Here is a 20,191-nt window from a genome sequence, read left to right on the forward strand (position 1 = left end):
ATTTTTCTGCCTGCTTATATTCTAGCCCCACTGGCAGCTGATTAGATTGTGCTCACCCAGATTAAGGGTAGGTCTGCCTTTCCTAGCCCACTGACTCAAATGTTAATCTCCTTTGGCAACACCCTCACAGACACACCCAGGATTAATACTTTGTATCCTTCAATCCATTCAAGTTGACACTCAGTATTAACCATCACACACATTAAAAATATAAAAAGCTGGGTGCAGTGGTACATGCCTGTTGTCCCAGTTACTTGGGAGGCTAAGGTGGGAGGACCCCTTAAGGCCATGAGTTTGAGGTTATAGTGCTCTGCAGTCACACCTGTGAATAACTACTGCACTTGATCCCAGACAACATAGCAAGATCCCATCTCTATAATATATATATATAAACAAAACAAATTCAAATATTTTGCCTATAGCATCTAAAATATTATTTCAATGTTAATAAATATTAGAATGATTAATAAATTATTAATGAACTATTTCATATTACAATTTTCTTACTAATTCATTGAAATCATTGTACATTTGTTTTATGCTTAGGACATCTCAATTAGAGCTAGCCACTTATGAAGGGTTCAGTAACTACAGTAGCTAATGGCTATTGTATTGGATAGCATAGGTATATAAATAAAAATCCATAGGAAACTCATATATATAAATAAAATGTATTTTAATTAGAGTTGTTTTGTATCTTTTTATATTAATCTTGGATTTTATCTAAACCAGTTTAGTAAATATTTTAATGTAGAGTTCAAAGTGTGATTGTTAGCTTTGTAAGTAATAGTGGGATGTCCCTCTTTAATAAATGTCATCTTAAGTCCTTTGATATTAGTCTGAAATATGTTTCAAATATGTTTTGTAAAGTCCTTTAGCTAAGTTAAAATTTCGTTCCAAATGAGTTTATGTATATAACATGGTGATATAGTTTGAGTTTTGAAAGTGTTACCGTATCTAAAATAGGATTTATGAAAAACAACTTTCTATCTTGGCAATTACTATTATACTGAGGGCTCCTGTTTTGCTTTTTCTGGCTCCAGTTGTCAAATTCTTATTTATTAGATTTTTTTTTTAATTTAAAATTTATGTTGCAGTTAGTATTTTTTTATTTTTGAGGCTATATTGTATCTCTATATAGTATTCTAGGTATGTAATGCATTGGTCTCTCCGAAGCACAAGTTTTATCAACCTTTTCCCTACATGTTTTTGTCTTACACTGATTGTGATGATAGATGGGAGGCTCTGCACACCTTGTAACTTACTAAAGCATAATGATAGATTTTAGTATAGAATTAGAGAAGATAGCTAACAGGAAGGATATAAAGAGAGAGAAGGCATGTTCGGAGTAGGTGGTGTCTGCCTGTCATGCAAAGTTGAGACGATCGAAGAGTAACGTGGCTTGAGGTGGAGGAAAGGGGAAGGAGGCTTTTATAGAGAGAGTGGTGCCAACTCATGTGTCCCCTTTGACAGATTCTAATGCTTTCACACTTTCCAAGTAGTCATTACGTCAGAATATGTTTTTAACACTTTAACTTCCAAAATCGATTTGGTAGTTTTGAATGATATAAATACGTGTTAAAGGACATTATCCAGATTCAGAAGTAACTCTTTAAATCACAATAAAGATTATTGTAAGAAAAGGAGTGGAACTTTTATTTAACCGCTAATGTTAGGTTTTTATTGTCTCCATCCATTTTTTTAAATGAAAAATACATTCTGTTTGACTTGAGCAAAACCATTTACCAAGCTCTTACTTTGAAATGAATAGGCACTGATTTTGATCATTTGGGCAGAGATAAACAATTTAATGTTTTAATACTGTATGAGGTACAGATTAAGTGACTCAAAGGGGAAGATTATGAAATGAATATGTAAAACTTAAAACATTACATCAGTTTCTTAAAAATTTTATGGTATTACTTTATGATATTCTTAAAGTATTTACCTTTTGCCTCTTAACTAAGATGAATAACTTTGAAGAGGGAGTATTATAGAACAATCACTTGAAAATTAATTCAATAATGACAAATAAATTATTTAAGGGTATTTGTTGAGCTCTAGTGGACAAAAGATAGAAGAACCTTTAAAGTGGAAGAATCATTTTAAAACAATATATTTATGTGATTTTCTTGACCTCTTTGGATAAAAACTACACCTTTAAAAGCTAACCATTCAGTGTACAAATTAATAATAATTTTCAGTCATTTAACTCCAAAATATGTCTGCTTTAGTATCAAAATATATTGAACCTTTATTAGTCTTACTTAGTACCATGTTAATACATTTCTGTTTTCCTACCTTTGCTGTTGGTTTTCAAAGACAGCAACAAACTATATCCTTAAAGGTGTTTCTTTCTTTATTAGAGCACTTGCTTTCAAAGAGTGGCGGGGACTGCACTTTTATTCATCAATTCATAGAATGCCAGAGTGAGTACAGAGTATTTTTCACCTTGATTTTAATGAAGTCAGGGGCTAAAACTGAAAAGTGAGAGGTAAAATGAGGATCTCAATGTGTTTGTTATAGCAGAAGTGTTTAAATGGCCATCAGCAAACCTTTTCATACTATTTCTCTCTTTTGAGAAAAATATTTCTGTTGCATTTGCCTTCACAGATGGAGCTGAGCATTTCATATTGGCCACCATAAAAAAGAGGGAAACTTTCAAGCTTATTAATTTTGAGGTTCTTAAATAAATTTCTTAGAGTAAATGAAGCCAGAAAAATAATTATTTAGTTTGGGCACTCCATTCTGAAGATGGCCCTCAGAGTAGCAGGAGCTTTTTAGAGAGGTAGTAGCGGTAGATTGTCCTACAATCTGACCTCAACTACCTACCCGTGGGAAGTTGTAAAAGGCTATCTTTAAGAATATTTTAAAGAGGCCAGGCATGGTGGCGTGCGCCTATAATCGCAGTTGCGTGGAAGGCTGAGGTTGGAATCGCTCGAACCTGGTAGGCCGAGGTTGCAGTGAGCCGAGATTACACCGTTGTGCTCCAGACTGGGCAACAGAGCAAGACTCTGTCTCAAAAAATATATATATTTTAAAGATAGATTGGCTTGACTGGGCACGGTGGCTCACACCTGTAGTCCTAGCACTTTGGGGAGGCCGAGGTGGGTGGATCACCTGAGGTCAGGAGTTTGAGACCAGCCTGACCAACATGGTGAAACACCGTCTCTACTAAAAATACAAAAATTAGCTGGGTGTGGTGGCAGGTGCCTGTAATCCTAGCTTCTTGGGAGGCTGAGACAGGAGAATTGCTTGAACCCAAGAGGTGGAGGTTGCAGTGAGCCGAAGACAGACAAACAAAATGATAAATTGGCTTTTGAAGTGATTTAGACCTCTGCTGAATTCTGAACAAAGATACCATGAATTCCTTTTTACTTGAAAGTCACAAAAGCTGCTTAAATCTATAACAATTACAAGGTTGTGATATTTTCTTGGTTTTTGTTAAGTAAAGGTCATCGTGTGTGGTAAAGATTTGTTGATAATGTCTGTGGTTTTTTCCATCAAGCAAATACTTTCTCAGGCATTCTTCTCATTCTGCTCTCCTTTCTTGGAAATGTGGTTTCCCAAGTTTTTATGCTCATAATTTCATTGTGTGAATATTCATTCATATGTGCCCCCCGCTACCCTGCCCCGCTACCTCAGGAGCACTTGGGGGTTCTAAGGGTCATACTTGGTAATTAAAACAGTCACAAATTCAGCACATCAAATGTTACACTCCTTGGAGATCCTTCAAGGAAACTGAGAATTTCATTTAATAGTTTTCGCAGAGCTTCTGTTTTTGCAGTTTTGATACTATAATATTAAGTATAAGTTGAATATTACTTTGAGGCAATTTATTTAATAAATGTGACATATTTCTTTGTCCTTTTAAAACAATATTTGGCCTGGCATGGTGGCTCACGCCTGTAATCCCAGCACTTTGGGAGGCCGAGGTAGGCGGATCACCTTAGGTCAGGAGTTTGAGATGAGCCTAGCTAACATGGTGAAACCCTATCTCTACTAATAATACAAAAATTAGCCAGGGGTGGTGGCACATGCCTGTAATCCCAGCTACTCGGGAGGCTGAGGCAGGAGAATTGCTTGAATCTGAGAGGCAGAGGTTGCAGTGAGCCGAGATTGCACCATTGCACTCCAGCCTGGGCGACAGAGTGAGATTCCGTCTCCAAAAAAAATTTAAAAGTAAATAAATAAATAAATAAAACAATATTTATAAAGCAAAGATTAGTACATCTTTTTGTTACCTTCTAATTACTAAATCTCATTTTTATGGGAAATTGGCAACGGGAGCTGGGGCAAAATAATTGGTGTCCACTGATATCAACTAAAAGAATATATAATCTAAAATGCACATCTTTAGGCCAGGTGCTGTGGCTCACGTCTGTAATTCAGCTCTTTCATGGGCCTAGGCAGTAGGATCCCTTGAGGCCAGGAGATCAAGACCAGCTTGGGCAACATAGTGCGATCCTGTCCTTACAGAAAACTTTAAAAAATTATCCAGCAGAGGCTAGGAGCTGTGGCTCATGCCTGTAATCCCAGCACTTTGGGAGGCTGAGGTGGGCTGATCACTTGAGGTCAGGAGTTTGAGACCAACCTGGCCAACATGATGAAACCCCATCTCTACTAAAAATATGCAAAATTAGCCAGGCGTGGTGATGCATGCCTGTAATCCCAGCTACTCAGGAGGCTGAAGCAGGAGAATCACTTGAACCTGGGAGATGGAGGTTGCAGTGAGCCAGGATCACACCACTGCACTCCAGCCTGGGCAACAGAGCGAGACTCTGTCTCAACAACAGCAGCAACAAAAAAAATTACCCAGGAATGATGGCACATGCGTGTAGCCCTAGCTACTCAAGAAGCTAAGGTGGGAGGACCCCTTGAGCCCAGGAGCTCAAGACTCCAGTGAGCTATGGTTGTGCCACTGCACTCTAACCTAGGCAACAGAGCAAATCCCTGTCTCTAAAAAATAAAATAAAATACAAATCTTTAGAAGAAGGATTTTTATTTTGAACTTTTAAGATTTATATTTTGAACCCTAAGAAATGAGAGCAGGTAATTATCAAAAGAATGTTTACTAAGTTACAATTTGTTAAAAATCTTTGTTTTATTTTGTTATTGTTACTGGCTTACTTTAAACAGAACAACTTTTTGCCAGTAGTCCCAAGCTACTCAGGAGGCTGAGGTGGGAAGATCACTTGAGCCTAAGGCAACATACTGAGACTCTGTCTCTTTGCGGGGGGGGAAAAAAAAAAGCTGGGTGAAGTGGCTCATGCCTGTAATCCCAACACTTTGGGAGGCCGAGGCGGGTGGATCACTTGAGGTCAGGAGTTCAAGACCAACCTGACCAATATGATGAAACCCCATCTCTACTAAAAATACAAAATTAGCCAGGCGTGGTGGTGGGCGCCTGTAGTCTTGGCTACTTAGGAGGCTGAGGCAGGAGAACCACTTGAACCTGGGAGGTAGAGGTTGCAGTGAGCCGAGATTGTGCCATTGCACTCCAGCCTGGGCAACAAGAACAAAACTGTCTCAAAAAAAAAAAAAAAAAGTGGAGAGGAAAAGAGAAAAACTTTTTACTTTTTAATGTCTATTTTATTATTGAACATTTCACTTAAAATAGTATAAAATACTTAGCTGTATTTGTAACACAGAATAAAATTTGCTTTAAATATACAAAAGGCGTTTGGAGATTTTTGTTGCATCATAGTTTTGGGGGAAAATGGACCAGATAAACATGCAGAGATAGCACAGAATTTATATAAATTACACCAAATGCCTTCAATGGGAATGTTAAAAAGTTATTAAAATGATGTTTATGAGGACTGTGTAATAGCATGAGAAAATACTAAACAGGTAATACCTACATACAAGAAAAAAATCAAAATATAAAATCCCATTTTTGTGTACAAAGGGTGAACCAAAGAACAGCGAAAAAGCCAGGCACAGTGGCTCATGCCTGTAATCTCAGTACTTCGGGAGGCCAAGGTGGGAGGATTGCTTGAGCCCAGGAATTTGCAGCCAGCCTGGGCAACATAGACCCCATCTCTACAAAAAATTAGCTGGCCATGGTGATAACATGCCTGTGTCACACCTACTCAGGAGTCTGAAGCAGGAGGATCGCTTAAACCCATGAGGTTGAGGCTGCAATGAACTGTGATCACACCATTGCACTCCAGCCTGGGCTACAGAGCAAGACCTATCTCGAAAAACAAAAACAACAACAAAACTAAAGAAAATAAGTATTCCCAGACATCTGAATCCTTTGGGTCCCTGAGTGCAAACAGAAAGTTTGGGCTATAAGTTCAGGTAGCCAAGGAGAGGCCTACTATTGAAATCTGTTTGGTTTCTGAGTTTCAGGTAGCAAGTAGTAAGAATTTGGTTATTGGTGATTCCAGAGGTATTTCAGAACTTTCCAAATCTGTTCGTTCCCTTAAATTTGGGTAACCAGAGTTGGGAAAGTGAGGGTTGACTCTGGTTTGACTTGTCGTCAGAAGGGACATTTTATCATTTTATCACATGCTGCCATTGTAAAAATTGTTGTGTTTAATAAGTATTCTTAATATCATAAGCAAGACAAATTCAGCAAATAAGTAAATTTATACTCAAGCACTTTTAAAACAATTTTGGATTACATATTAACAAGCGCACACAAGGCTTTTTGCCATTATTTTCATTGATAGGTATCTTGAAATGCTTTATAATTTTGAATATGAAGTAAATATTTGTGTGCAGTGCTGCTTCATATTTCTTGTTTGCAGTCTTTTAAAAAGCAAATGTTAAATACCTAGCCTTCTTTATTTATTAGTGCTTCTATAGTATAATTCACCTTGTGTTTTAAAAATTGGAAAGCAAATCGTTTATTTCCATAAGGTTTTTCATGTCTGTCTTTAATATGATGACAGATTTTTCAGTTTATGTGTATGAATCTATAAGAGAACAATTTGGTTGTTGGCTCTTTCCATTTACAAGTTGTAGAAAATAAATGTGTTGGAACACATTTAAATTTGTTTTCCTTTTATGGTAAAACAGACTTTTTAAAGAAAAACTTCTCTTTTCTGAGAAAAACTTTAAATTCCAGACAAAGAAATTGGACTTTGAACAGAGATTTAAATAATGTTTTGCGTAAGTCTCCAGAACTGTAAAGTAAATATTCTCTATTAAAATATCTTTACCACATATAAGGTAGAATTAGGAAGTCACTCCAGTAAAACTTGCTAAAAAAAGCCTCAGCAATATTTTCCTCTTCAGGGGTTCAGATATGAGCTTGGTTTAGGCAAAACTCCACATTTAGTGTTCTCTGCAAATTTTAGTTCCTTAAAGTTTACCATATAAACTTAATGGATACATTGAAACTTTTTGTGTTCTGCTAAAGATGCTTTCCAAATTAAGAAATATTGTATCTCTGAATCTGTTTCATACATATCCATGAACTCTGTCACTTGATTAACTTGTATGCTTAGTGGAAAGATGAAGGGTGAAAGGACATGGAGAACTGCCATCACTTGGTGGGCATAGAGTGAGAGACAGCCTTCTCTGGACTGCTGCCTGCCCCTTTGATTTTTTTTGCTACTGTCTGTTCTAATAAGGAGACAGGCATCACTGCCGGATGCCAGAGAAATTTTCCTGAGGTCTACTTTGTAGAGACAAACTGTCCCAATGGCATCTCTCTCTTGATGATAGAGTTAATCAGTGCCCTAAAGTAAACCTCATGCCTTTGTATTCTTTTTTTTTAACACCTGAGATCTGAGAATGTATTCTTAATCTGTGTTTATTATTATTGTGAGACTTAACTTTTTGATATTATTAGTTTAATTAATATTTCATGTCTTACTGGTTTTTTCCTGATTTTCAGTAAATCTCTCTCTGCCTCCCACCCCCATAACTAGGAAAAATTGTAGTCACTATCTGTATATGCTTTTCTCATTCACTCCTTTTTCTTAGGGCTTTGCTCTCACACATAAATTGCCTTATTTGGAGTAATACATTGAATTGATGTTGCTTGTGTGACTGAATGTTTATTTTTCATCACTATGAGGTCAGCCTCTCTGAATAGTCTCAGTATTCTGATTATGTATTCTACTTGAAACAGATTTTTAGATTTTCATTTTGTAAACTTTTATTTCTCTAAGCCAAAGCAGTTTATGGCAAATAATAGAAAACATGTATTGTGTTTCCCTGCTCATAATAGGTTACATCCCTGTAACAGGAAAACTCTGAGTGTCAGCTAGGTGCTGCTAATTTTATTTTTTTATTGTGAGAGTAGTTTGTTCAGTCTCAGATGTATTGGAGAGTTGTTTGTACTGATCATTTCCCTTGTCAGCCCACTTTCTAACATGTCTACCAGATTTTCTCCCATTACAAGTGCCCAGGTGACAATCTTAAGTACATACCAATGGTGTTTTGGTATGTGTACTGTTGCTTTTTAAAAAAGATCTATTTCCATATTCTTGAAATTGGCCCCTTTCACTTTATTTTCAGTCTATCCTTGAATTCTAAATCCTTTTTCCTCTCTCCTTTTCCTTCCTTTTTTTTTTCTTTTCTTTTTCTTTTTGAAACAGAGTCTTGCTGCATTGCCCAGGCTGGAGTGTAATGGCATGATCTCGGCTCACTGCAACCTCCACCTCCTGGGTTCAGGCAGTTCTCCTGCTTCAGCCTCCCAAGTAGTTGGGATTACAGGCACCTGCTACCAAACCCGGCTAATTTTTTTTTTTTTTTTTGTATTTTTAGTAAAGATGGGGTTTTACCACGTTGGCCAGGCTGGTCTCAAACTCCTGACCTCAGGTGATCCACGCGCCTTGGCCTCCCAAAGGGCTGGGATTATAGGCGTGAGCCACCGTACCCAGCCTTCTTCTTAAATTTTAGGACAAGTAGCTTCTGGAACTGTTTTTATGAAAAAGCACAACATCTTCTATAGCAAGAGTTACTTTAACTGATTAAATTTTGCTGCAGAAATGAGTAACTTTATGAAAGTCTGTATTATTAAAATTGGGAACCTCACAGAGCCTCTCCTGTGAGGCTCTATGTCTCTATTTCTGTTTTGTTAATTATTTCAGAAGGGAAATAATTTTCTGGTTTGAATGCCGATTATAACAATTTGTGTCTTGATATTCTAATCTCAATTTCTTCGTCATATTTGCCCTTGGTAATCTTGTAGGTAACGTTAGCTCATTTCTATTTATGATGTTTAGAATTCAATGAGAGGGATCTTTATGTGAATTCTGATGCACTCTCTCACTGGCAGTATGATTGTGGGCAATACTGGGCAAATTGACCTCTTTAAACCTTGATTTCTTCATTGATAAAGTGGGATGGTAGTATCTATCTCATAGAATTATGAAAAGTAATTGAGATCATATTTACTAAGTGCTCTAAGTAATGCATGACACACTGAAATGTACATTAGTTAACAGGCAGAAAACATGTTGGAGAGGTGTAGAAGCTGTGCATAATTACCAGTATGCATGCCATTTAAAAAATTTGGTGTCAAGCACATTTTTTTGATGTCCTAGTCAGAACATTTTCTTAATGAAACCCAATTTTGAGACTTAGAAATATTTTCCAGGTTGGCAGTTATAGCAGCAGATTGTCTGGTTCTTTTATATTCACTCCCTCCTCTCTTCCAGTCAGTTTGTTTCAGATCCCTAGGAAACTGACATCAGTATCAGATAGTCTGTGCTATTTGGGTTTATCTTCTGCTTTAGTGTTTCAATTAGTTGTAGCTGTCAAGTAAGGAAAATGGCTCTTTAGCTTTAAGGACTCAATCCATTCTTGGCACAGCTGTTTCAAACTTCTGGGATCAAGTGATCCTCCCAATTTGACCTTTCCAAGCATTGGGATTACAGGCATAAGCCACCATGTTCAGCCTCCTTTGAACTTCTTTTGAATGTATTGTTTGCATTGTTTCTCGTTTTTTATTTTATGCCGCATAGTAATATGGTTAGTATATAATTTATTTCTGTCAACCAAGAAGTAAATTTGGTTCTCTCTGTTCAGTCTTTGACAAGATTTGAGAGTCTTCTGACTAAACTAAATGCTTAGATGGTGGTACTTAAATGTCAAACATATTATACTCTCAGTTCTACTCCTTGGTAGGTTCCCTGCAGAGATGTTTGTGTATCAGGTACAAATTCAAGAATGTTCATAGCAGCATTATTCACATTAGATCCAAACTGGAAACAGCCAAAAAGACCCTCAGTAGTTAAATGGATAAATACACTGGGGCATATTGGGTGGAAAAAAAGCCTGACACAAAAGAATACATACTATTTAATATTCCATTTATATGAAGTTCAAAATCACTAAAATCATATTATTTGGTCATGTATATTTGAGTAGTGTGACTATAAAGAAATATAAGAAATTAAGTACCATGAAAGTCAGGATAGGCTGGGTGCAGTGGTTCACACCTGTAATCCCAGCACTTTGGGAGGCCGAGGTGGGTGGATCACGAGGTCAGGAGTTTGAGACCAGCTTGGCCAACATAGTGAAACCCCATCCCTACTAAAAATACAAAAGATTAGCTGGGCATGGTGGCGGGTGGCAGGCGCCTGTAATCCCAGCTACATGGGAGGCTGAGGCAGGAGACTTGCTTGAATCCGGGAGGTGGAGGTTGCAGTGAGCTGAGATCACACCACTGTACTCCAGCCAGGGAGACAGTGCGAGACTGTCTCAAAAAAAAGAAAAAAAACCCAAAAAAACAAAACACAGAATAGTAGTTACCTTTATGGGAGAGGAAAGGGATTTTATTGGAGGGAAGGGCTTCCTCCCTGTGGAGGGCTTTAGGGGTTGGTAGGATGGTTCTATTCCTGACTTGGGCTACAGTCACATAGATATTTGCTTTATGAAAATGTATTAACCTATACCTTTGTGTTTTATGTTCCTTTTTGTGTATCTTTTTTGTTTGTTGTTTTGTTTTGTTTTGTTCTTGAGACTGAGTCTCGCTCTGTTGCCCAGGCTGGAGTGCAATGGCATGATCTCAGCTCACTGCAACCTCCGCCTCCCAGGTTCAAGCGATTCTCCTGTCTCGGCCTCCTGAGTAGCTGGGATTACAGGTGCATACCACCACACCCAGCTAACTTGTATTTTTAGTAGAGACAGGGTTTCACCATGTTGGCCAGGTTGATCTCGAACTCCTGACCTCAGGTGATCCGCCCGCCTCAGCTTCCCAAAGTGCTGGGATTACAGGCGTGAGCCACCACACTCAGCCTTGTATGTCATTTTTTATAATAAATATGGTTTAAAAATAGTGGAAAATGAATAATCACCTCTCTGGAGTATCCCTCAAAAAAGAGAGTTTTAAGGCCATGTGCAGTGTCTTATACCTGTAGTCCTAGTGCTTTGAGAAGCCAAGGTGGGAGAATCGCTTGATTTCAGGAGTTCAAGACCAGCCTGGCCAACACAGTGAGACTATGTCTCTACAAAAATAAAAGTAAAAATAAATTAGCTGGGCATGGTGGCACATGCTTGTAGTCATACCTGCCCGGGAGGCTGAGGTAGGAGGATCGCTTGAGCCCTGGAGCGTGAGGCTGCAGTGAGCCATAATTGCACCACTGCACTCCAGTCTGGGCAACAGAGTGAGACCTTATCTCAGAAATTTTAAAAAAAAATGGTTTTAGGGCTGGGCTCAGTGGCTCAAGCCTGTAACCCCAGCACTTTGGGAGGCCGAGGCAGGCAGATAACGAGGTCAAGAGTTCAAGACCAGGCTGACCAACATCATGAAACCCCATGTCTACTAAAAATACGAAAATTAGCCGGGTGTGGTGGCGCATGCCTGTAATCTCAACTACTCAGGAGGCTGAGACAGGAGAACCTCTTGAACCCAGGAGACAGATGTTGCAGTGAGCTGAGATCATGCCACTGTATTCCAGCCTGGGTGACAGAGCAAGACTCCATCTCAAAGAAAAAAAGAGTTTTAAAAAAGAAGAAAGGCCTTCTACTCTGTCTCTGTTTCAGTTGTACCAAGTTAGATAGGTCTTTCAAGACCTGCAGTTATCATGACAGGAAAGTTCTTTCTTGAGTCCCTGAAGGGGTAAAGTCAGAGGCAGAGATCTCTGATCTCACCTCTATTGTATATATTACACTTGTGACTCCCAAAGCATTGAGGTCTCTACACCAAGTTGGAGACTCAATGGTTACAGATTGTTTTAAACTGGATTATTTATTTCTTTTTGAGATGGAATCTCTCTCTGTCGCCAGGCTGGAGTGCAGTGGTGTGATCTCAGATCAGTGCAACCTCCACCTCCTGGGTTCAAGCGATTCTCTTGCCTTAGCCTCCTGAGTAGCTGGGATTACAGGCATGTGCCCCTATGCCCAGCTAATTTTTGTGTTTTTAGTAGGGATGGGGTTTTACAGTGTTGGCCAGGATGGTCTCGATCTTGACCTCGTGAGCTGCCCACCTTGGCCTCTCAAAGTGCTGGAATTACAGGCATGAGCTGCTGCACCCGGCCAAAATATATTTTTTCTTTATTTACAGGCCTCTAGTGATTCACAAGATTTGAAATATAACTTTAAATAATTTCAATAGTGATAATAGCAGCTAATTAGCCAGGAGCAGTGATACATGCCTGTAGTCCCAACCAATTGGGAGGCTGAGGCCAGAGGATCACTTGAGCCCGGGAGTTAGAGGCTGCAGTTCACAGTGATCATGCTGTGAAAAGCCCCATTACTCCAGCCTGGTCAATGTAGCAAGATGCCATCTCTTAAATAAATAAATAAATAAATAAATAAATAAATAAATGCAGCTAATCATTATTTGGTACTTATAAACTAATACTGTTCAAACTTTTTATATATATTAATTTATTTAATCATTTTTTAAGATGAAGAAACACTCAAATAATTTTTTATTTTGACCCCTTTAAACACAGATGCTCAATTGATTCATTCCACAAAGATTAATTAAACATGTATGTACCAGGCATTATTATAACTGTTGGGGTTATTAGAAGTGAATAAGACAAGAAGGCTTTGCCTTCATGGAGTTTACATGCTCTTGAGGAGACAAAAAGTAATAAACCAAAAAATTAATATGTTAGGAAGTGATGAGTCCACTGAAGAAAACAAAATAAAGACTGTAAGGGGATAGGGAACAATAAAGGTAGTATGTGACTGAACAGAGAGGGGACTAAGCTGAGTTGTATGTGTGTCTGGAGAAAGTGTGTGAAATAAAAACCGTATGAAATGCTAAGACTGAGATTGGAGTTTTAGAAGAATTCAAACACCTTTTTAAAATAAAAGGCCAGATAGTAAATATTTTAGGCTTTGCAGGCTGTAAGGTTTCTTGGCAGATACTCAATTCTGCCATTGTAGGGAAACTTAGCCATGGACAGTATGCAAATGAATGGACCTGGCTGTGTTCCCATAAAACTTTATTTGCTAAACAGGCAGCAGGTTGGATTTGGCCCAATGGGGGTATAGTTGACTGTCCCCTGGGGTAGATCACAAGGGACCTTTAGGTTATGGTAGGAACTTCAGATTTTGTTTTAAGGGTGAGAGAGTTTTGAGCAATAAATTACAATCTTCTGATATATGTTTATAATTTTTGAACAGGTCAGTATGTAGATCTTCAACATACTAGAGAAAGACTAGAATAGCTTTCAAAGTCTGTGTTTATACTATTTTATTATCTGCTATGTTGATGTAACAGGCATTTGCAAACAACTATTATGTGTCAGAAGTGTGTTAGGAATTAAATTATTAATAAAATACTTCTCTACTTTCACCTGATCCTAAATTCCTGTATTTCTCTCATTTATCTTGGTAATCCACAGTGAGTGCCTGGTGCATAGTAAATATTTGAAAGAATGAGTATATTCCCTCAAGGAATTCATAGTAATTTGGGCAAGGTAGACATAATGAATAGTTGCAATATACCTTAAGAGAGATGGGAATGAAGGAATGAGGCTTAGGAGAGATTCCAAACATATTTAGGAGAAAGGAAGAGAAGATAATTTCAGTTTTAGACATGGTGAGATTTAAGTCCCTGTGGTATTTCTGGGTGAAGATGTTTGGAAAGTAGTTGGACAATGGACCAGTAGTGTCCTGGGGCCGAAGAATGCTAGACTTGACATCAGCATTTAGAAATTACTCAAGGTAGTTAAAGCCATTTAAAAATGTTGTTGTTCTTGACAGACATCTTAAAAACTAATGCACATATTTAGATTATAATCAGAGAAAGGGAAAGGCAATAAAAGCCTAAGAAGGAAGGAATGAACAAGCACATAAAAGTAGGAGTGAGTGGCATCCTAGAAGTTAAAGCAGTAGTGTTTCCAAAGGGAGGCAATAAACTTGATTAAATATGGTGAATGGACCCATTCGTAGTAAAATATTATAAAAAGCATAAGTCACAAGGACAAGAGAATGGGAGAGAAGACTACAGCGGATAATAGATGCCAACAAAATTTTGGAAGATGTGAAACATACAGTTGAGTGGTAGGAGATTTGGGTTTCCACCTTTTCTTTTCTGAAAGCCTGCAGTCGGGTAAAGGAAACCTCAGAAAACCAAGTCAAAACTGTGGCTAAGGGGCACTTAATACCTGCCAGGTAGGGCAGGAATGCATGGTTGCTAAAAACAGGATTAAAAGTTTATATAAGAATAATCTGAACTATTTTCTTACTTTTCTTCTTCTTTTTTTTTTTTTTTTTTTTTTTTTTTTGAGACAGGATCTTTGTTGCCTAGGCTATAGTACAGTGGCATGATCTTGGCTCACTGCAGCCACAACCTCACAGGTATCGATCCTCCCACCTCAGCCTCCCAAGTAGTTGGGACTAAGGGCACACATCACACCCAGTTAATTTTTCTATTTTTAGTAGAGACAGAGTTTCGTCATGTTCCCCAGGCTGGTTTCGAGCTCCTGGGCTCAAGCGATCTGCCTGCCTCGGCCTCCCAATGTGCTGGGATTACAGGCGTGAGCCACCACACCAGGCTCATTTTTCGTATTCTTCTCCATGCAGACAGACAAGTATCTCTTTCCTTATTCAGAAAGACTAAAGGTTTGCTCTCTGGAGGCTGAAATGGAGAGTCTGTAGACTGTGGTATTTCAGATATGTCTGAGGGGGTAGGTCTGAGCATCTCACTGTGGGGAAAAGTGGGAGAGTTAAACTGAACCAGAATGCTGGCCAACAGGCTTATACTCCCCAGAAAGGCAGTTACAGGGCTCTACTCCGGAGAAACCAATCAAACAAAGAGAAACACATACTGATATTGATATTTAAACTGTGCTATTTAAGCACTTTGGGAGGCCAAAGTGGGCAGATTGCTTGAGCTCAGAAGTTCGAGACCAGCTTGGGCAACATGGCGAAACCCTGTCTCTACAAAAAATGCAATAAATCAGCCAGACATGGTGGTGTGTACCTGTAATTCCAGCTACTTGGGAGGCTGAGGTGGGAGGATGGCTTGAGCCCGGGAGGTGGAGATTGCAGTGGGCAGAGATCACACCACTGCACTCCAGCCTGCGTGATAGAGCCGGACCTTGTCTCAAAAAAAAAATAAACATTAAAAAAAAGGTCTCCCAACAAACTTCCACTGTGTGTTTTGGGTGTAATAAGCCCTGTACATGCATATAGTAAGACTTTCTCAGCTTCTTATTGCCTTACCCTTGAATATGAAGAGAAAGCCAAGATCAGACTTTTGAGGAAATTCTTTCTTGACAAAGACAGAGATCAAACCAAAAAAAGAAACAACACAGAAAAATGTGAGTAGGGAAGAAATAGGAAAAAGGTAAAAAGTAGAACTTTTTTTTTTTTTTTTTTTTTTTTTGAGACGGAGTTTCACTCTTCTTGCCCAGGCTGGATTGCAATGGCGCAATCTCGGCTCACCACAACCTCCACTGCCCGGGTTCAAGCGATTCTCCTCCCTCAGCCTCCCGAGTACCTGGGATTAGAGGCATCCATCACCACGCCCAGCTAAATTTGTATTTTTAGTAGAGATGGGGTTTCTCCATGTTGGTCAGTCTGGTCTCGAACTCCCGACCTCAGGTGATCGGCCCGCCTCAGCCTCCCAAAGTGCTGGGATTACGGGTGTGAGCCACCACGCCTGGCCAGCTTGTTGTTGTTGTTGTTTTGTTTTGTTTTTCTGAGACAGAGTCTTGCCCTGTCACCCAGGCTGGAGTGCAGTGGTGCAATCTTGGCTCACTGTAAACTTTGCCTCCCAGATTCAAGCGATTCTCCTGCCTCAGCCTCCTGAGTAGCTGGGATTACAGGCACGCATCACCACACCCAGCTAATTTTTGTGTTTTTGGTAGAGATGGGGTTTCACCATGTTGGTAAGGCTGGTCTCGAACTCCTGACCTCGTGATCTGCCCACCTCGGCCTCCGAAAATGCTGGGATTATAGGCATGAGCCACTGCGCCCAAGAAGCAGAAACTTTAAAAAATATATATACGGGTATATATATATATATTTTTTTTTGAGACAGATTCTCGCTCTGTTGCCCAGGCTGAAGCACAGTGGCATGATCTCGGCTCACTGCAACCTCTGCCACCCGGGTTCAAGCGATCCTCCTGCCTCAGCCTCCTGAGTAGCTGGGATTACTGGCGCCCACCACCACGCCTGGCTAATTTTTGTATTTTTAGTAGAGCCGGGTTTTCACCATGTTGGCCAGGCTGGTCTTGAACTCCTGACCTCAGGTGAACTACCCGCCTTGGCCTCACAATGTGCTGGGATTACAGGCATGAGCCACTATACCCAGCTTAAAAGTATAATTTTTGGAGTTTTATGGATGAAGCAAGATAAAGATGGTATTTTTAAAAGGAGCAGGGTGCAAATAGAATTTTTGAAAACTAAAAATATAATACCAGATTTTTAAAAACTGTGAGAAGATTGAGGAGAAAGTAGAGGAAGTGTCCCAGAAAATATAAGAAAAAGTCAAGAGTTTTGTTTTTTTTTCAAGAGAGAAAATTAAAGAAAATTTGGGGTTTAATCCTAGAGATCTAATATCTTAATAATGAATTCCAGAGGGGGAGAATAGCGGAGAGAGAGAGAATGGAATAATTTATCAATTAAGTAGAATACAAGATAATTCCCCAGAAGTGAAGGGTATGAGCTTATAAACTGAAAAAAAAAATGCACTGAGTACTTAGCACAATATATTTTAAATGACCACTCGTTAAGCCAGACACAGAATGTCATATGTTATATTGTTTTATTTATATGAAATATCCAGAACAGGTAAATCCATAGAGATAGCAAGCAGATGTGTGACCGCCAGGGACTGGTGAGATGGAGATGGCGGGGGGGAGTAAATGCTTAATGGGTATATAGGGTTTTTGTTTGGGTAATGAAAGTGTTTTGGAACTAGGCACAACATAGTGAATATACTAAATTCTACGGCATTGTTCACTTTAAAATGGTTGTTTTATGTTATGTGAATTTCACCTCATTTAAGGAAAAAAGAGACTACACGCTGAGGAATATGAAATTTAAGAACACCAGGAATTAACAGAAGATTCTGAAACCTTCTAGAGAGAAACAAAGGATATCATATAGTCTTAATAAGCTAAATGTATAATATAATAATAAATAAGCCATGAGATCTTTTTTTTTTTTTTTTTTTGAGTGTCGCTCTTGTTGCCCAAGCTGAAGTGCAATGGCGTGATCTCTGCTCACCACACTCTCCGCCTCCTGGGTTCAAACAATTCTCCTGCCTCAGCCTCCTGAGTAGCTGGGATTACAGGCATGCACCACCACATTCGGCTGATTTTGGGGTTTCTCCATGTTGGTCAAGCTGGTCTCGAACTCCCGACCTCAGGTGATCCGCCCACCTTGGCCTCCCAAAGTGCTGGGATTACAGGCATGAGCCACCGTGCCCGGCCAAGCCATGAAATCTTAATGACTCAACTAAACAAACATTTATTTCTCATTCACACTACATATCCATGGTGAGGAAGACCACTCTGCTCCATATTGTCACTCAGAGATCTAGACAGATAGAGTCTTTACTATCTTACGATGTTGCTGTCTCAGCACACAGCTTCTAGAGTTCCTGTGGTGGGATAAGGTGTAAAAAGCGTGTACTTTCTCTTAAATGCTTTGACCCTGGCTAGCATCAGTCCTATGAATCTTCCTCAGTGCTAGGGAGTTGGGATGTGCAGTCCTCCCTGATGCCCAAACAGAACAGGCAAACCAGGTATTGCTGAATGTAAGAAATCCCTACTATGGGCCGGGCGCGGTGGCTCACGCCTGTAATCCCAGCACTTTGGGAGGCCGAGGCGGGCGGATCACGAGGTCAGGAGATCGAGACCATCCTGGCTAACATGGTGAAACCCCGTCTCTACTAAAAATGCAAAAAATTAAGCCGGGCGAGGCGGCGGGCGCCTGTAGTCCCAGCTACTCGGGAGGCTGAGGCAGGAGAATGGCGTGAACCCGGGAGGCGGAGCTTGCAGTGAGCCGAGATCGCGCCATTGCACTCCAGCCTGGGCGACTAAGCGAGACTCTGTCTCAAAAAAAAAAAAAAAAAAAAAAGAAATCCCTACCATGTGTACTGAGGAACAGGATTCAGGCTGTATTAGACTCACCTTCTGGTTGGAAGCTAGAAGACAGTGGAACAATGCTTTCAAAATTCTGACGCAAAAGTATTTCCTATAGATTTGTGTATCTAGTCAAACCATCAATCACATGTGAAGGTAGAACGCTAACATTTTCAGAGAAGCAAAATCACAAAGTATTTACCTTCTGTTCACCCCTTTTCAGGAAATTATAAGAGGATATGTTACAATAAAACAAAAGAATAAAACAGAGGAAGATGGGGATATATAATGTGATAAATTACTTGGTGTGTTTGACAGTATTGAAAGTTGTATGGTTCTGTGAGAACTTGGGCTATGTTTGAGATATATAAAAATTAATAAAACAAAAAAATGAAGCATTATAAATTCTGAGTATACTGAAGGCCATACAAGGAAGGAAATATAATTGTAGCATACTATATGACTCATTATATAAAATAATTTTTCAATATAAATACTGAGTATGGGCCAGGCGCAATGGCTCATGCCTGTAATCCCAACATTTTGGGAGGCTGAGGCGGGTGGAGGTCAAGAGATCAAGACCATCCTGGCCAACATGGTGAAACCCCGTCTCTACTAAAAATACAAAAATTAGCTGGGCATGGTGGTGTGCACCTGTAGTCCCAGCTACTCGGGAGGCTGAGGCAGGAGAATTATTTGAACCCAGGAGGCAGAGGTTGCAGTGAGCTGAGATTGTGTCACTGCACTCCAGGCTGCACTCCAGCCTGGCGATAGAGTGAGACTCTGTCTCAAAACATAAGAAAAGGACTGGTTATAGATTGACAAAATACAACTCTTGAGGATGGTAGTAGAAAATGGCAAAGCTTAACCATGTAAAATAGATTGTCAATAAATATCTAAAATGGAAAGATAAAAAATCAATATATTATTTAGAAATATAAATGTAAGTATCAGAAGAAATGGCTAAAAGTTGTGGGAAGTGAATTTTAGGAATGGAGTGAAGTACGACAGAGGACAGGTAGGACAGCTTACATTATACATGTTAATCAAAATCTGTTACTTTCTGTTTTTGGTTTTGGTTTTTTTTTTTTTTTTGAGATGGAGTCTCGCTTTGTCGCCCAGGCTGAAGTACAGCGGTGCCATCTCTGCTCACTGCAAGCTCCGCCTCCCGAGATCACGCCATTCTCCTGCCTCAGCCTCCCGAGTAGCTGGGACTACAGGCGCCCACCACCATGCCCGGCTAATTTTTTGTATTTCTAGTAGAGACAGGGTTTCATCGTGTTAGCCAGGATGGTCTCGATCTCCTGACCTTGTGATCCGCCCGCCTCGGCCTCCCAAAGTGCTGGGATTACAGGCGTGAGCCACCGCGCCCGGCCCCTCTTTCTGTTTTTAAAAAGGCAGAGACAAAGTGCCACATACTGCAAAGAGCCTATGAGAAATGAAAATTGAGAAAAGGAGCCATGGGCATTGAGAGACAAGAGGCTATAATGATATTGGAGCAGTTTCAGTGGTTGAGTGGTGGGTGTAGACCAAGTTGCAGTTAGTTGTAAAGTAAAAGAATAGAAAATTTTCTTCACATATATTGCAAATGAGTAAATTGAAGGAGACTGACATACAGGAGTAAATAAGGGGACACAGACTAGATATATCTTCTTCAATGAAATGTAGAATATGAAAATATGACTTTAAATTATAAAGAAGTAACATTATACATTTACAGAGAATTC

At 39.5% G+C, this 20,191-nt stretch overlaps 1 protein-coding gene across 33 annotated transcripts in view; it reads left to right on the forward strand.

Annotated features, from left to right (window-relative positions):
• SLMA (sarcolemma associated protein) overlaps positions 1 to 20,191 on the forward strand; it is a 180,010-nt gene that overhangs the window by 116,575 nt on the left and 43,244 nt on the right. For 20 of the 33 annotated variants that reach the window (XM_011743042.2, XM_011743026.2, XM_071091956.1 and 17 more), the window contains one exon: positions 2,367 to 2,429. The exons of the other annotated variants lie outside the window; for them this stretch is intronic. In XM_011743042.2, coding sequence (XP_011741344.1) covers positions 2,367 to 2,429 — 63 coding nt within the window. The remainder of the gene's footprint in view (positions 1 to 2,366; positions 2,430 to 20,191) is intronic. 33 annotated transcript variants of the gene reach the window in all.

This window comes from Macaca nemestrina, chromosome 2 (genome assembly GCF_043159975.1).
Source record: "Macaca nemestrina isolate mMacNem1 chromosome 2, mMacNem.hap1, whole genome shotgun sequence".
NCBI classification, from domain to species: domain Eukaryota; kingdom Metazoa; phylum Chordata; class Mammalia; order Primates; family Cercopithecidae; genus Macaca; species Macaca nemestrina.